At 39.4% G+C, this 16072-nt stretch overlaps 1 protein-coding gene across 4 annotated transcripts in view; it reads left to right on the top strand.

Moving 5' to 3' along the window:
• Positions 1–16072, top strand: part of LRCH2 (leucine rich repeats and calponin homology domain containing 2) — a 60306-nt gene that overhangs the window by 25021 nt on the left and 19213 nt on the right. For 2 of the 4 annotated variants that reach the window (XM_080990334.1, XM_080990333.1), the window contains exons 3-13: positions 4119–4245; positions 6594–6699; positions 6801–6937; positions 7502–7635; positions 10683–10770; positions 11583–11694; positions 13225–13322; positions 13445–13512; positions 13823–13927; positions 14542–14619; positions 15718–15786. In XM_080990334.1, coding sequence (XP_080846460.1) covers positions 4119–4245; positions 6594–6699; positions 6801–6937; positions 7502–7635; positions 10683–10770; positions 11583–11694; positions 13225–13322; positions 13445–13512; positions 13823–13927; positions 14542–14619; positions 15718–15786 — 1122 coding nt within the window. The remainder of the gene's footprint in view (positions 1–4118; positions 4246–6593; positions 6700–6800; positions 6938–7501; positions 7636–10682; positions 10771–11582; positions 11695–13224; positions 13323–13444; positions 13513–13822; positions 13928–14541; positions 14620–15717; positions 15787–16072) is intronic. The other 2 variants (XM_080990336.1, XM_080990335.1) reach the window with 1 other exon arrangement.

Here is a 16072-nt window from a genome sequence, read left to right as displayed (position 1 = left end):
ATGGACCATATTACTTAGGCAGCATATGTAATCTCCGGTTTTGTATGCATTTGACAAGGCAGAAAAGAACCTGCTAATTTGCAGTGGATATTGTCCTTTTAATTCTGACATTTCAGATATAGTTTACAGCAGTGGTGTCCAAACCTTTTTCAAAGAGGGCCAGATTTGATGAAGTGGAGGGCTGACCCTCACGGGCCGACCAAAGTTGTTAACCTTTTTCTAGGATTGAAGTTATTGAGCTTTTTTAAGGATTTTACCACAGGAATTATTTCTTCACAGGGGCTGGATTAAAAACAACCGGTGGGCCAGATTAGGCCTCCAAAAACGCACTTTGGACATGCCTGATTTACAGTATTGTTAAAAGTGGCAACTAATATTTCCTTTCTCATGTACCTGTGATCTGGTCTTGGATCACAGAAGTAATAGTGATAGTAATAGTAATAGTAATAGTAATAGTGCCACTGTATTCTGTAATAGAGAAGTAATAGTGCCACTGTATTCTGTAATAGGGAAGTAATAGTGCCACTGTATTCTGTAATAGGGAAGTAATAGTGCCACTGTATTCTGCTCTGGTCAGACCTCACCTGGAGTACTGTGTCCAGTTCTGGGCACCACAGTTCAAGAAGGACACTGACAAACTGGAACGTGTCCAGAGGAGGGCAACCAAAATGGTCAAAGGCCTGGAAACGATGCCTTATGAGGAATGGCTAAGGGAGCTGGGCATGTTTAGCCTGGAGAAGAGGAGGTTAAGGGGTGATATGATAGCCATGTTCAAATATATAAAAGGATGTCACATAGAGGAGGGAGAAAGGTTGTTTTCTGCTGCTCCAGAGAAGCGGACACGGAGCAATGGATCCAAACTACAAGAAAGAAGATTCCACCTAAACATTAGGAAGAACTTCCTGACAGTAAGAGCTGTTGGACAGTGGAATTTGCTGCCAAGGAGTGTGGCGGAGTCTCCTTCTTTGGAGGTCTTTAAGCAGAGGCTTGACAACCATATGTCAGGAGTGCTCTGATGGTGTTTCCTGCTTGGCAGGGGGTTGGACTCGATGGCCCTTGTGGTCTCTTCCAACTCTATGATTCTATGATTCTATGCAGTGGGGCTCTTAAATGGCCCTTTATAGCTATACTTACTAAGGTCAAGCCTTGGCTCCTGAACGCCTCTGTTTTGGAACGTTTTGGCTCCCGAACGCCAAAAACCCAGAAGTAAATGCTCCAGTTTTCAAATGTTTTTCGGAAACCAAAAGTCTGAAGCAGCTTCTGCTTGAGTGCAGGAAGCTCTTGCAACTAAGCCGTGCCTCAGTTGTCAAACATTTCAGAAGCCGAACGGCCTTCCGGAACAGATTACATTCAACAACCAAGGTTTGACTGTATTCTTATTTTAAAATATATATTCTCCAGTTGGAGGAACTTCCTTAACAAAGCCTGTTACAATTATTCGTATCACTCTGTATTCCTCCCTTTCAAAATCCCAAACCCCAGTTCCCTTTAAGGAAATAAAGCAAATGACTGAAGCATTCAGCCTTACTGTTGAGCTTTCAATATTTTGACCAACTCAGTGGGTCCCCTCTGGCTTTATAGAAAGTGAATTTTAATATCATGTAATGAACTGAAAAGAAAGTAGGAAAGTAGCAAGTTCTGTTCCAAATGAAGTTGCTAGCTTAGGTGTTTGAAGTCATCACATGAGAGGGATCTCCCTTTTTCTCCCCCACCCCCAAATGAGGATAGATGTGGGAAATGCAACTACCAACTGCAACTTGATTTTGCAAAGGGTTTTTTCCTCCATTAATATATATGTGTGATGGAAACAGCAGCTCACACCATAAATAAGAAGAATGAAAAAGGTTAGAGAGACAATTAATAATTAAATGATATATTGGAATTTAGTGGATTCATGGAGACTGCACCATCCTAGGGAAAAATCCTATACATATTTTGCAGGAATTCACAATACCTAGCACAGAATTGATTTGATTTTTTTTAAAAACATCAGCATCACTGCATTCCTTTACTAGCCAATGTGACATTGATATTCCCATTATAGCTGATCACTCAGCAGTAATATTGGAATATAATCTATTCAATACCCAGGAAGGTATGAGGAGATGGTATCTTAATATATCATTACTAAATGATAAAAACTTCATTCAATATATAATGCAAGAAACGCAAATATATTTTAAAAATAACTCCAAATCATTAACATCAAGACTGATGGAATGGGAAGGCTACAAAGCTTATATGTGAGGGAAGATAATATCTTTCTCTGCCAACAAGGTCAAGATGCAAAGATTAAAAGAAAATAACCTAAAAAGTATTTTAAAACATTATGGGGCGATATGGCAAATAACCCATCTAGGGTTAAATATGAAAGAATACAACAACAAACACTAGAACTGAATAGTATACAGTGGTACCTCAGGTTAAGTACTTAATTCGTCCCAGAGGTCTTAACCTGAAACTGTTCTTAACCTGAAGCACCACTTTAGCTAATGGGGCCTCCTGCTGCTGCCATGCCACTGGAGCATGATTTCTGTTCTCATCCTGAAGCAAAGTTCTTAACCCGAGGTAATATTTCTGGGTTAGCGGAGTCTGTAACCTGAAACGTATGTAACCTGAAGCGTATGTAACCCGAGGTACCACTGTACTAGCTCAAAAAATTGAGTTCAGCTTATTATGTATATGACAAACAAATTGGGAACAGGGAGAAAGACAGACAAAAATTCTAGCTGTCTGTCTAAAACAGAAGAAAATGAACCAAATAATACCTTTAATTAAGGAAAACAACATTGCAGCGACCTCATCAACAGATATAAAAATTTTTTGGGGATGAACATAAATAAAAATAATAAGGATAACCCTTATCAGCATGAGAAGTTAACAATATGGTCCAACCCAAAATTAAAAATTGGAAATCAAGGAATAATTTGGCAAAACTGGATGATAAAAGGTATTTTGACACTGAATCAATTAATTGATGAGAACTACAAATTTGTGGAATATAAGACTTTGCAAGTAAAGTATGGACTAACCAGTGAAACACATTGGCAATATATCCAATTGAAACATATGTTGGAAAAGCAGTTTGGCCCTGATGCTATAGCTGCATTGGAAACACGCATGCTGTTACAGGATTTAATCTCTGCAACAAAAACAAAAAAAATCCTACACTTGCACTATATAAAACTTTACTTAACAGGAAGAAATACGATTTAGAATATGGAAGACAAAAATGGTGTAAAGAGCTAGGAGTACAGATAACAAATGATATGTGGGAGACAAGTATAAAATCAATAGAAAAAGCCTATATGGATTTAAGACTTAGACTTATTCAACAGAAAATAGTATTTAGAGTACACTGGACTCCAGCAAGATTATATCAGAAGAAAATAACAAGTGCAGATAATTGCTGGAGATGGGGGAGTAAAAATGTGAACTTAATACATATGTTGATTAACTGTCCGATGATCAGACCATTCTGGAGTGAGGTGAGGATATTTATAGCAAAAGTAATAAAAAGAAATTGTTATTTAGGAGAACCGAATTTAATTCTAAATTATATTCCGGAAACTTGGAAGATCTCAAGGGGCCAAAAAAAGTGGTTGTATTGCATTATATTAGAAGCAAAAAAACTTGTTTTGATGAATTGGAAGAGTCGCAAAAAGATTCCACTGAGCATATGGATTGATAATATGAACAGATTAGCTACATACAAAAGAATTGCTTGTTGACGCAAAATAAGAATGGATAAATATGAAGAAATTTGGAACAAATATCTAAGTGACAAGGCTGATAACAGTGGGAAATAGAGGGGGGGGGGAGAGTGGTGATAAACAAGGAGTAGGCATAGGGATATTGCTGTATCTAAATTTGTGTTGTCAATTTGTGTTATTATTGTTATTAATTGTTTTTGTTGTATGTGTCTTTTTAGTTTTGTGTTTGTACTGATTGGAAAAAGAGAATAAAAAAAAACCACACCACTTTACTATCAATGAGATTCTCACTAAAGTAACAATTTTGAGCAAATATTCATGCTGGTTTTAAGTGGCTTGTAGATCTCTGTATCTGAATGGTGATAGCTGCCAGACATAACCATATATTTTCTCTAATCTCTTTAGTCGAAATCTTTTATCAACATTGCCAAAATACTTGTTTGATCTGCCGCTTAAAGTTTTGGTTGTCAGCAATAATAAACTTGTGTCCATTCCCGAAGAAATTGGAAAATTGAGAGATATAATGGAATTGGTGAGTGTCATGGTATAGTTTCTCTCTTTGTTGAATCTTTATAGTTAATTCTTTGTTTGGGCCAATTCTCAATTAGTAGTAAGCCCTACCACAGTGAGTTGCAAATTTAAATTAATCCATTCATACTTAAATATCCCAGAGCAATCCTTTTGTTTGAATAGAAGTGCAATGAGTATTCCTTCAACTTTATTTTAAACAAATGGTGCTATATGTAGCTTGAAACAAAAATATGAATTATAGCTTTTGTGACTGAAATGCTATCTGGATCCTGCAATTTACTATATTGGCCCGAATATAAGCCACACCCGAATATAAACTGCACCTTTAAAATTCATGGGGGGGGGGAGACAATACCCGAATATAAGCCACTCCCTTAAAATTCCACAGGCACTCACACCTGTTCCGTTTTACCGCATGTCTGTTTCAGCAGCGATATCGTAAAAGCTAATTTTTGTAAGGTCACAAATTTAAGCTGCAGTTTAACTTTTCGTGGTCAGAATTTGGAAAAAAAAAGTGAGGCTTATATTCAGGCCAATATGGTACTTCTAGGATGGAATAAATAGTGAAAATCTAACAGATTAATTTTTATGCAACTGCTCAAGTCCTCATTTTAAAGATGCATTAGTAGATTTCATTCCATAAAAAGACTTACCTTATTTAAGGAATAGAACTTTTTCATTTGATATCCCACTCATTTGATATTTCTCAAAAGATGGAAATCATCTGAACTCTGAAGCACTTGCTACTTGTCAATAATCTACAATCTCCTTGTCATCAAGATTCAAAAGGAATATTGTAAATAAAGATTTTCCCCCAGCCCCATATATATGACTGTTCCTAGTCATCTTATCTTCACTCTTTCCCACATTACAAGTGTAATGCCATGTAAGCAGAATTACATGGTATAGTTCTACCAGTTTTTATAATTTTAGCAATTTATCTGTGTTTATAATTGTAAATTATATTACTCTAACCTACCCTGGTAGGGGACACGTGTGGCACTGTGGTTTAAACCACTGAGCCTAGGGCTTGCGGATTGGAAGGTTGGTGGTTCAAATCCCCACGATGGGTTGAGCTCCTATTGCTCCCGTTGAGGTCCCAGCTCCTGCCAACCTAGCAGTTTGAAAGCATGCCCAAAAGTGCAAGTAGATTAATAGGTACCGCTCCGGCGGGAAGGTAAACGGCATTTCCGTGCGTTGCTCTGGTGCCAGTGTTCCGTTGCGCCAGAAGCGGCTTAGTCATGCTGGCCACATGACCCAGAAAAACTGTCTGCGGAGTGGACAAACGCCGGCTCCCTCAGCCTGTAAAGCGGGATGAGTGCCACAACCCCAGAGTAGTTCGCAACTGGACTTAACTGTCAGGGGTCCCTTTACCTTTAGCCCTTGAGGTATTGCAGTCCTGATATGCTTAAGGGTTTTATGTAAAAATCAGCACTTTGAACTGGGCCCAGAACATAATTAGCAACCAGTGCAGTCAAGCCAGGATTGGTGCAATAGGCTCTAATCATCTTGCCCCAGCGGGCAACCTGGCTGCCAAATTCTGTGCCAGCTGAAGTTTCCAAACTGTCTTTAGGGGCAGCCCTACATTATTTTCAGTAATATAACCTAGAGGTTACCAAAGCATAGACAACAGAAGTTGGGCTATCCCTGTACATATAGGGGCACAGCTGGGCCACCAGCCAAAGCTGATGAAGGGAATCCATTCCACCAAGGCCATCAGAACCCCAAGAGACAGCAAAGGATCCAGAAGTACCCCCGATCGACCCCATCCAGAGCAGGCAACCTCCCATCCATCCAATCTAGCAAAACACCTGCTAACAGTGCCTCAGTCTTATAAGATTGAGCTTGAGTGTGTTGACTCTCATCCAGTCCATTACCAAGGCAAGACAATGGTCCAGCACAGACAGTGCCACATCTGCAAGAGTTTCTTTCAGATTTTTGTAGCTGCAGTTAGTCAGGGACAAACGTCTGCTCCCTCGGCCAGTAAAGCGAGCTGAGCACTGCAACCCCAGAGTCATTTGTGACTGGACTTAATTGTCAGGGGTGCTTTACCTTTTTTTTAAACCTACCCTGGTACTTTATGCTGAAGGGTGGCTAAAAATTTAAATTTAAAAAAATCTATTTGAGTATTTAAGATTAAAAAATATGCCTTGCATAAAAGCAAAATTCCTCTGTTCTTAGGATATCTCCTTTTTTCATTTCTATTGCAAAATTCAAGAATGCTGTAACCAAAATGCAAGCACATGCATTCCTTAAAACATACTCATTTGCTTTAGCCACCTTCCTCAATGTATGCTTTTGAAATTTCAGTCACTATTTGACATTCTGACTCATTGTTTCTTAATGTAGGATATTAGCTGTAATGAGATCCAAGTCCTTCCCCAGCAAATTGGAAAGCTGCAGTCATTACGAGAATTAAATTTAAGAAGAAATAATATTCATATACTACCTGATGGTAAGCTTCTATTCCCTTCCAGCTTCTTTGTTAATTCATTTAAACAATATCAATATTTTTGATGTATGAGCTTCTGATTTTTTTCCCTTTCCCACCAATAGAATTAGGAGACCTTCCCTTGGTCAAGCTGGACTTCTCATGTAATAAAATCACAGAAATACCTGTGTGTTTCAGGAAGCTACATCGCTTGCAAGTCATAATTTTGGACAATAATCCAATGCAGATACCACCAGCACAGGTTCAATTAAAACATTCTTTTCTCATTTTTAAAGTAGAAACAATTCTTTATGTGAGATACTTATTCATCTAGCTGCCCATGGAGTAAGGTGCTTCTTGACCAAAATCCATTTGTGGAAGCACTTTTTCTTCTTGATGACTTTTCAATGTTGGCTTTAATATGCCTGGGGGAATGTGGCCAGAAGTGGGGCATGCCTTTGTAATAATCAACTGGTCATATTCTGAGATGAGTTTCACTCTTCTCAAATAAGATGCAGGGAAAATAATATTAAAAACCAATCCACTGTTGTTGCACTTTAATGTTTTCGCCATGCTCTTTAGCCAACAAAATCTTACTAAGTTGGGGAAAGGTGAGCAGCAATACCTGCCACTGAACTTGATGGATGTGTTTAGTCCTGTTTAATCTGCCCAGTTATCTGTACTACAAGGGTACAGATGGGAATGTGCTGTGCTGTGTTATGCATACTGTATGAGGATTGGAGGTAATCAATAAAAACGGTGCTAAGGTTTCTGTAAATGCTCCCATCTGACTAAATGAATGCTTTCCCCATCTGCTTCTTAACAGATATGTTTAAAGGGCAAAGTACACATATTTAAATTCCTCAGCATTCAGGCATGCCTCAGAATAGATAAAAAGCCAGATTCCTTGGATCTTCCATCCTTGGGTAAAAGAATACCTTCCCAGCCGCTCACGGACAGGTAAACTTGCATTCCCCTTTTCAGAATGTGTAAAATGAGCATTTATCAAACTTGAAAGAGAAATGCTCTGAGTTTGCTTTATTGCAATAATTTCAGTACTTCTGAAGTAAAAGTTTTTGTAGCCTTTAGGATGCTACCTTTCCCATTACTATTTTTGTGCAGATTCTTTCCCATCTCAGTAGGGTGAGTTCTCACAGTGAGTTTTTTCTCTGAGTAATCTAAGCATTATAGCAATTAACTGTTGAATTAAATTGTTTCCACTTGTGCAGAATCTTCCATAAAGAATACCATATATTTAAAGGTATTTTCAGCTCATCCTTCATGATTAAAAACAAAAGTTCCAATATTCTCCTCAAAGCTGTACCAAAGGAGGGGCAGGGAGCAAGGAATTACTCATGAAAAGTGTTGCATTTCCTGTGGCTACACAGGTCTATATGTAATGTGAAAGTTGCTTTCTTCTACTTGTACTAGAAATTGATCAGTTTTACTGAAAGGGAAGTCTGCCACCTACTGTCAAACAATTACATTATTTTCCTGGAGTGGAAAATCCTTCTCAGTTAATGTCAGAAGTACAACATAGTTTTTCAAGTCTAAACTCACATAACTTTCAGAACATATTTCCATAAGTTCACTTATCGTTGGCTATAAATTAATAATGTTTATTATTTTGCTTCTGTTCATTTTTTTCTCCTGTATTTGCGGGTTCCGAATGAACTTGTTTCCGGAGCACTACCGACACATTACAGGATATTTGACACATTACAGGATATTTTTCTTTTTGTTATTTTATGAACTTTATTAAGAACACTGCTTGTGTTCAGTGTCCTTTTTTTCCTACCAGTGAGTCAGTGCATTGTTTAAATATTGGCACACATGTGAAACATTTCTCCTACAAACTATCGTAGATTCCGGCGTATTAGGCAACTGGACATATAAGACGACCCGCCAAATTGGTAGCTGCCAATTTGGGGGGGGGGGTCGTCTTATATGCCCAGTCGCCTAATACGCCGGTTGACTTTTACGCCCAGTCTTATACACGGCAGCTTCACTGGGCAGCGGCAGTGGTTGGCGGGCTCCACGCCAGGAGGAAGCTGCCTGGTGAAGCTGCCCAGCGAAGCTAAGCTGGCTTCGCTGGGCGGCTTCCTCCCAGTGCGGAGCGGAGCCCGCCTCCCACTGCTACTGCCCAGCTAAGCTGCCGCAGCTGCCGCCACCGCACCAGTAGGTGGTGGGCTCCACGCTGGGAGAAGCCACCCAGCAAAGCTGGCTTAGCATCACTGGGCAGCTTTGCGGTGCAGATTCCTCCCAGCACTGCTGCTGCCTAGTGAACCCATACCCGGCGTATAAGATGACCCCTGACTTTTTAGAGGTTAAAAAGTTGTCTTGTACACCGGAATCTATGGTAATAAGCACATTTGCATAATTACCATTGGCACCTAAAATTGCCTCTAGACAACTAGAACTTTCTCCAGACTTGCATCTGGTTTACTGGGGCAGCATTAGCATTATTAAATAGAGGTCCTAGTGAGCATTTCATGTGTTAGCCCAGCCTTTCCTAACCTGATGCCCTCCAGATATTTTGGACGACAACTCCCATCAGGCTGAGTCAGCATGGGAGTATGAAAACATCGGGGGCACACTGAGTTGGCAGAAGCTGTTCTTGCCAGCAGGGAAAAAAGCCTGTAGGCCTGTCTTTCAAAGGCAGTTCACACCTCACAAGCAGAGACCTGATCCTTTCTTGCCAGTTGTGAATGTTCTGAAAATATTCAATAACTAACAAATGTATACATAACCATTCTCCATAGACAGGATGAGCTGTTAAAGGATGAGCAGTTTTCTTCTGTTGTGTTGCATTCCATTCAACATATATTCTGGTTTCTTTTTCTTTTTCTTTTGTATGTTGACTTTGTAAAATTAAGCTTGGAATTGTTACAGGAGCTGTTTGCCCCATGTTTTTCCCTAACTGTGCATATGTGTACTAGTTCAGATCGCAGTACAAAAAATAACCTTTATGTAATTGCAGAAACACATTAGGGTACCTTTTCCTGCTAAGCTCAATCCCTTGTCCATCTTTCTATAATAAATAAAAAATTCAATAATCCTAGGAAGATGACTTCTGCACATGTTTACTAACCTCTCTTCCTAACATGAACTATTTATATGGTACCGTCTATGTATATGGAGGTTTATGAAGAAGAGATATAGAAGATTCTTCTTCCAAAGGGATTCTAATATGAAATAAACACAAGGAAACAGCAGAGAAAGGGGTGGGAATGTAGGGAATAAGTGATGCATGTACAGTGGTGCCTCGCAAGACGAAATTAATCCGTTCCGCGAGTATCTTCGTCTAGCGGTTTTTTCGTCTTGCGAAGCAACCCTATTAGTGGCTTAGCGGATTAGCGCTATTAGCGGTTTAGCGGCTATTAAAGGCTTAGCGGTTTAGTGGATTAGCTGCTAAAAGGCTATTAAAGGCTTAGCGGCTTAGAAAAAGGGGGGGGGGGAGCGAAAAAAATATCTCAAGACTCGCAAGACATTTTCGCCTTGCGAAGCAAGCCCATAGGGAAATTGGTCCTGCGAAGCGCATTGAAAACGGAAAACCCTTTCGTCTAGTGGGTTTTCCGTCTTGCGAGGCATTCGTCTTGCGGGGCACCACTGTATTTGGTTACAGTAAAATAAGGAGTAGGTGGGGCAATGAGTATTTTCTGGGGTCAGTGTTGTGATTTGGTATGGAAAACTCTGGGATAAAAGCACAGGACTTGTAACCACAAATAACAGGGAGAAGTGGCCATCCACCCTGCCTGACACAGCTCTAGTGTTGACATTTTGCAGGATTATCAGACAATATAGTCAGTCCCTTTTGACTTTTTATGATCTGTGATTGTCCAATTGCATCTCAGTGGGACACACCTTTTTAATACCAAGAACCTCTGTAAATAATCCACCTTCAAAAGAGCATCTTGCTCTACAAGAAGTGGCTGTTCATCACTCAGAGAACCAGAACCTGCGTCTTAGTATTTGTCACAATTAAGGTACTTGTTCTTTTATTACAGTATGGAAGATTTTTATCCAAATAAAAACCACGGCCCAGACTCTGGCATTGGCAGCGATAATGGGGATAAAAGGTTATCCACAACAGAAGTAAGCCTGTCCTTTCTAAACTACTCAAAGGAAAGAGGTAGCAGGGGCAGTGGGTTTCTCTAACATCTCTTCTGACTGCTTTCCATTTTCTCAGAATTCTTAGTTTTCGCTAAATCTCTATCCATTTGATTTCAATAAACTCCAGTTTAAAAATGACTGTAAAGTACAATAAGATAGCTTGCCTGCTTTGTTATATACTTTATCCTTAACAGCAGTGTTTTGAAGCATTACCCATGCCAGCACTGCACCCCATAGTCACCTTTGACTGGACTTAACCGTCCAGGTGACGGTTATCTTACCATCCAGTAAACAATCCCTCAACATTAAATCTGTATCTTACCAGCTTCATGGTGGTAAAATGAAATAACCCTGAAGGATTCCCCTATTTATTTATTTTTGTCTTGAGCAAACAGAACTTGAACTTGTGTACTTTTGACATTCATTGAGCTGGGATAGCTCTGTTGGTAGAGCACGAGATTCTTAATCTCAGGGTCATGGTCAAAAGATGCTTTGCAGGGGTTTGGACTACATGACCCTCATGGTCCTTTCCAATTTCCAATTCTACAATTTTATGATTCTAGGTCATTTTAAGTAGCTCGTTTAAAACTTGACATCTGTTGGATACCTCATTAAATGGAAAATATGTCTTCTCCTGTCTCAGTGAGTAGGAAATGCTCTACGTACAGGCCTGCCCTCCAGCAGTGTGCCACAGTGGCCTCTGCTGGTGGTGGTGGGAAGCTGATTTTCTGATGCAAAGTTTATCAGAACAACAAGTGGAGTATGCAGGTTATGCTCTTAACTGCTCTTTTCAGCCATCCGATGATGACACAATCAGCCTTCACTCTCAGGTATCGGAATCGACAAGGGAGCAGACACTCAGAAATGACAATCAGTTACTAGGAAATAAACCTGAACTGCATAAAGGTGAGTTCCAATTTCTGGTTCTCAGAAATGTCTTCTTTGTACTCACAGTTCTTCTGCTTTGGTCGTAACACTGCATTACTGATTACAGGCCTCAAAGAACATTGGGCACATGTACTTCCCCTTCTCTTCCTCTACCTCAGCCGTCAGGAGACAATTGATAGCATACCGATTTACACTAACTGGAAAGTCTTGTCAGTTTAAATTATGGTGAAGCCTGGATAATCAGCTATGGTTTAACCCTGGCTTGTTTCAATAAATTGTTGTTTAAGCTGAGGGTGGGGAACTTATCCTCCGTCTGATAGCCACTTTTCCTTATGAGTAATCTTCAGGTGGCAGTGGTGGCACTTGCCAGTGGTGGGAATGGCCAGAGGCAAAATGGGTCAAGCAATAGATATGCACTGTAGGGTACTTTCTAGCCACATTTAAAAGCTAGAGGTTTCTGCATGCCTCCATCTTCCATCCAGGCAAGCAAGGGTCATTCTCATAGTTCAAGGACCCATTGAAGCCAGAAAGAAAGCATTTGAGGATGTTGTAGAGCAGTATCGAAGGCCAGATAAAAAGCCCTGGGAGGGCCACATTTGACCACCCTCTGGCCTGAAGTTCCCCAACAGTGTTTTACACTAACAGTTTCCCTTGTGAAACTGTTTAAAAATAAGCAAGTGCTTTCAATCTCCTTGCAGTGGCTCTCTTTGACCTCGCAAGGGTTTGGCCTTGAGGATTAGTCCTTTGTTATGAGAACCACAAGTTTGACAGCCATAGGAGGACACGTGAAAGAATGGAATGTGTCCTTCCTGAAGCCTTATGCATTTTTGATGAAATAAATAAGATCACCCCACTCCCACAAAAAAGAGAAATAATTTTCACCTGTTGGTATTGTCTTTTTTTTAAGGAGAGAATAAAAATAGAAAATCAAAACCTTTGTTAAATTGCCTTCTTATTGCTGCACATCTACCAATCGCCCGGAGAGGGAAAACATTAACACCTCATTATGGTGAATTAATATATGGAAAATTGCATTACATGAAAACCGGTATACTCGTTTTTTTTAAAAAAGAAAAGATAACCACTTTTGTCTTAGTTTGGTGTGATTTTATTGAATATATAAAAAAAGAAAATTTACATCTCTCTTTTCCACAAGTCCCTCTAGAAGTCTGGGATAAGTAACATCTAATTGGTTGACAAATTTCCTTCATGGAATATAGGGCCTTTTATTTTTTGTACTCCTTGTGCCTCTGATGGTTTCAGTTACAGATTTATGTTTCTGTATTTTGTAAGTCATCTGCACCACACTTCCTCTCTTCTTTATAATGGTACTTTCCACTTACTTGTCTCTGTTTTATAATAAATATATAGATAACCACCTTTATCATATTTTCCTGTGAATATGCCATGCCAGCCTTGGTTTGGTTTGGTTTAGTTTTTATATGTTCGTCTCAGGGAGTTCTGTTTTGTTATTTGAGCTATACATCTATCTGTATAAAATAAATCTCCCTTCCCCCCCCTTGCTTTGTCATCATCCCTGATGACCAGACCCAGAAGTGTGTGATTACCTTGACCCCAGCTCAGAGGATGTGGCTTCCTGTGATCAAGGAGATGTGCAAACTGGGCCATCGATCTCGTATATTAAGGTAGCATCTTAAAGAATAACTTGGATATTAGCAACCCGCTTTACATATTGTGAAGTTCAGTAATGTGACCCCTGCACACTTTCTTTCCTCTCCTTTCCCTCCCACCCCTGTGTGCGTGTTAGGAACGAGCAAAGCAGACTGAAAAGTCTCAGAAAACAGAAGAAAATGAAAACTGGGGAGATGAGAAGAGGTATTTTCCCTAGCAGTACTAACTGGGCATTCTAACTAGTATTGATGATTATGATGATTTATTGCCTGCCATTCATCTTAAGGTCCCAGAGCAGATTACAACAATAAAAACCCAACTTCAGTATTAAAACACAATACCGCACAATATTAAAACCAGATTAAAACAACTTAAAATTATACAAATCAGGTGGGTACTAAAAAATATCTAGAATGGGAAATATGAATAGCTGTTGGAGGAGGGAATCTTAGTTTTTTTCTGTTGTTTCTCTGGCATTCTGATTTAAAACAGAAATGTTTGTGGTGTTTTTTAGGGTTCAGAAGGATCAGGTATTGGCAGAGGAAGATGATGAACTGAAGGAAGTGACTGACCTAAGGAAAATAGCTGCCCAGCTGCTGCAACAAGAACAGAAGAACAGGTATTTAGCCTTTGGATCACAACAGTAGGTGAACTCTATATGCAAGTCCCCTGGCTGCATTTTGTGTTAAAGGCTTGTGGAGTTTTAAAATTTGGCAAATGACACAGAAGCTTAACCAAGAAATCAATCAAACTCTGGTCCTGCTTCCTAGACACATCTGGTTGCCCACTGAGAACAGGGTGGACTCAAAAGGCATTTGGCTTAATCCAGCAACCAGACTCTTCTAATATTCAGATATTTGAGATTTAGTGTTGATAAACATGAACAAACTTTATTGCTTCTCTGCAGCTAACATTTGAGTGCAATTTGTCCACTTTAAAACTGGTAAGTGCAAAACTGCGAATGATTGAAATGAACTGAGTTTAGCAATCTGACTGAGCGTAAACTAAGATTACTCAAAATTCTCTGATTCTTACCTTGTCAAAAAGAAAAAAGAAAAAAAGAGTAACACAAAGCTCAACCATTAAGCATTTTGTCTTTTAAACCCTGTTAAAGCTCTACCTCCTTACTACTTTCTGCTCACTATACTAATGACGTCCCTGTCCTCTCCTGTCAACCTTTACTCCTTCCTTCTTCCATCTTTGGGTTTTGATGTACATGAAATACGAATTCAGACGGAGACCATTAAGCTATAGAACTTCATTCAGTGAAAAGCTCTTCCAGAGGACAAGGGTCGCAGGACGCGCATCAAGGTATTTTGTTTTTATGGCACATGAATTTCAGCTGACAACACAAGGGACAAACAGACAATTCCTGCATTGCAGGGGCTTGGACTAGATGACCCCTTGGGTCCCTTCCAATTCTATGATTCTGTGAAAACATTTTTGGGTGTGCTGCTAAAGATGCGAAGACTTAAAGTAGTAAGAATCCTTACCCCAAACTGCATAGGGCAGGAGTGGGCTCTGAAAGTACCAGCTCCATCAATAGAATTGCTTGATTATCATCATTTGCTTGTGTGTTTTTTTGAAAAATAATTGTGCTGCCCGTTATCAGAATCAATTTCAGAGCAGTTCGTATGCAACAGTTTAAAAATAGAGGCAAGAATTGTATTATTCCATTATGACTCACATAAAAACAAAATTCAAAACGTATTGGAATTTTAATAATACAAATACTTTTTGAGGATGGAAGTGATGAAACTTTATACAGGGGAGCGATTTTTAAAGGTGTTGTTCTTTTCTTCACGGGGCAACTTATATTTTTGGTTATGGGTAGTGTGCCTGCAAGTCTTCCCAATGGTTAGAAGTCTGACTGTGGAAATGCTTCTGCCTGTGTCCAATATTCAGGCATGCTCTGTACATCTGACTCAGAAATAGATGGGGGTGCTCTGGGTCTCACTAGATCAAGAGCATGGCTATTGTACCTATCTTCAAATAACTTCTCTGTGATGAAATACTACATATCTTTTCTCAGCTTTTTTCTATCATGTTTCCTTTTCTGAATCTTTCTTCCCCATTGTCAGTGTTGCATCTAGTCAAATATTGTCTATTCTGTACTATCTTCCTCACTAAGTCACCAGTCAGACTGAATGTTTCTCAGTGATTCTCATAGTCACCTTCTTTGATCATGTAACCCAAAAACAACAGGCTTCAAATTAGTTAAGAACAATAAAAATGGTGTTAAAGTAACATATTTTTCCTCTGACTATTAGCATGTAGAGATATCTGGACTCTAAACTTTTGCTCAAATTCTCAGAGCTGGACAGTAAATATTCAAATGCATTTTAAACTACACAATTTCAGCATGAAATTTTTGTGGTTTCAAGTGCACATTTGTGTGTTTGATTTTAGACTTCTGAATCACTCCACGTCAGCAAGTACAAGAAACAGACCAAAACAGACCATGGAATCAGAAAAAAGGTATCAATTGTGCTTTTCTTAGTAGTAAAATACTTTGGGTGAACCCTGTGGTGGTGGTGGGGATGGTTGAATAAAGGCTGCTTGAGACGTGCCTAATTCTTTCTCAAAAGTTCCACATTACCTTCAGATAGCAGAAATTGATTCTAGAATATATCACTGTGCAAGGGTGCTCTTCATAACTGTTGGTTTCGAGGTGTTTCAGAATTAAACAGCCTACAAAGCTTTACATAGATTTCAAGAGTGTTTTAAGGGCAGAGATAAAGGCACAAGTGTGCTTTAAAAAATG

The sequence above is a fragment of the Podarcis pityusensis genome (genome assembly GCF_964106645.2).
Source record: "Podarcis pityusensis genome assembly, chromosome: Z".
NCBI classification, from domain to species: Eukaryota; Metazoa; Chordata; class Lepidosauria; order Squamata; family Lacertidae; genus Podarcis; species Podarcis pityusensis.
Note: the sequence above shows the minus strand (reverse complement) of the source record. Positions and strands in the feature narration are given on the sequence as shown.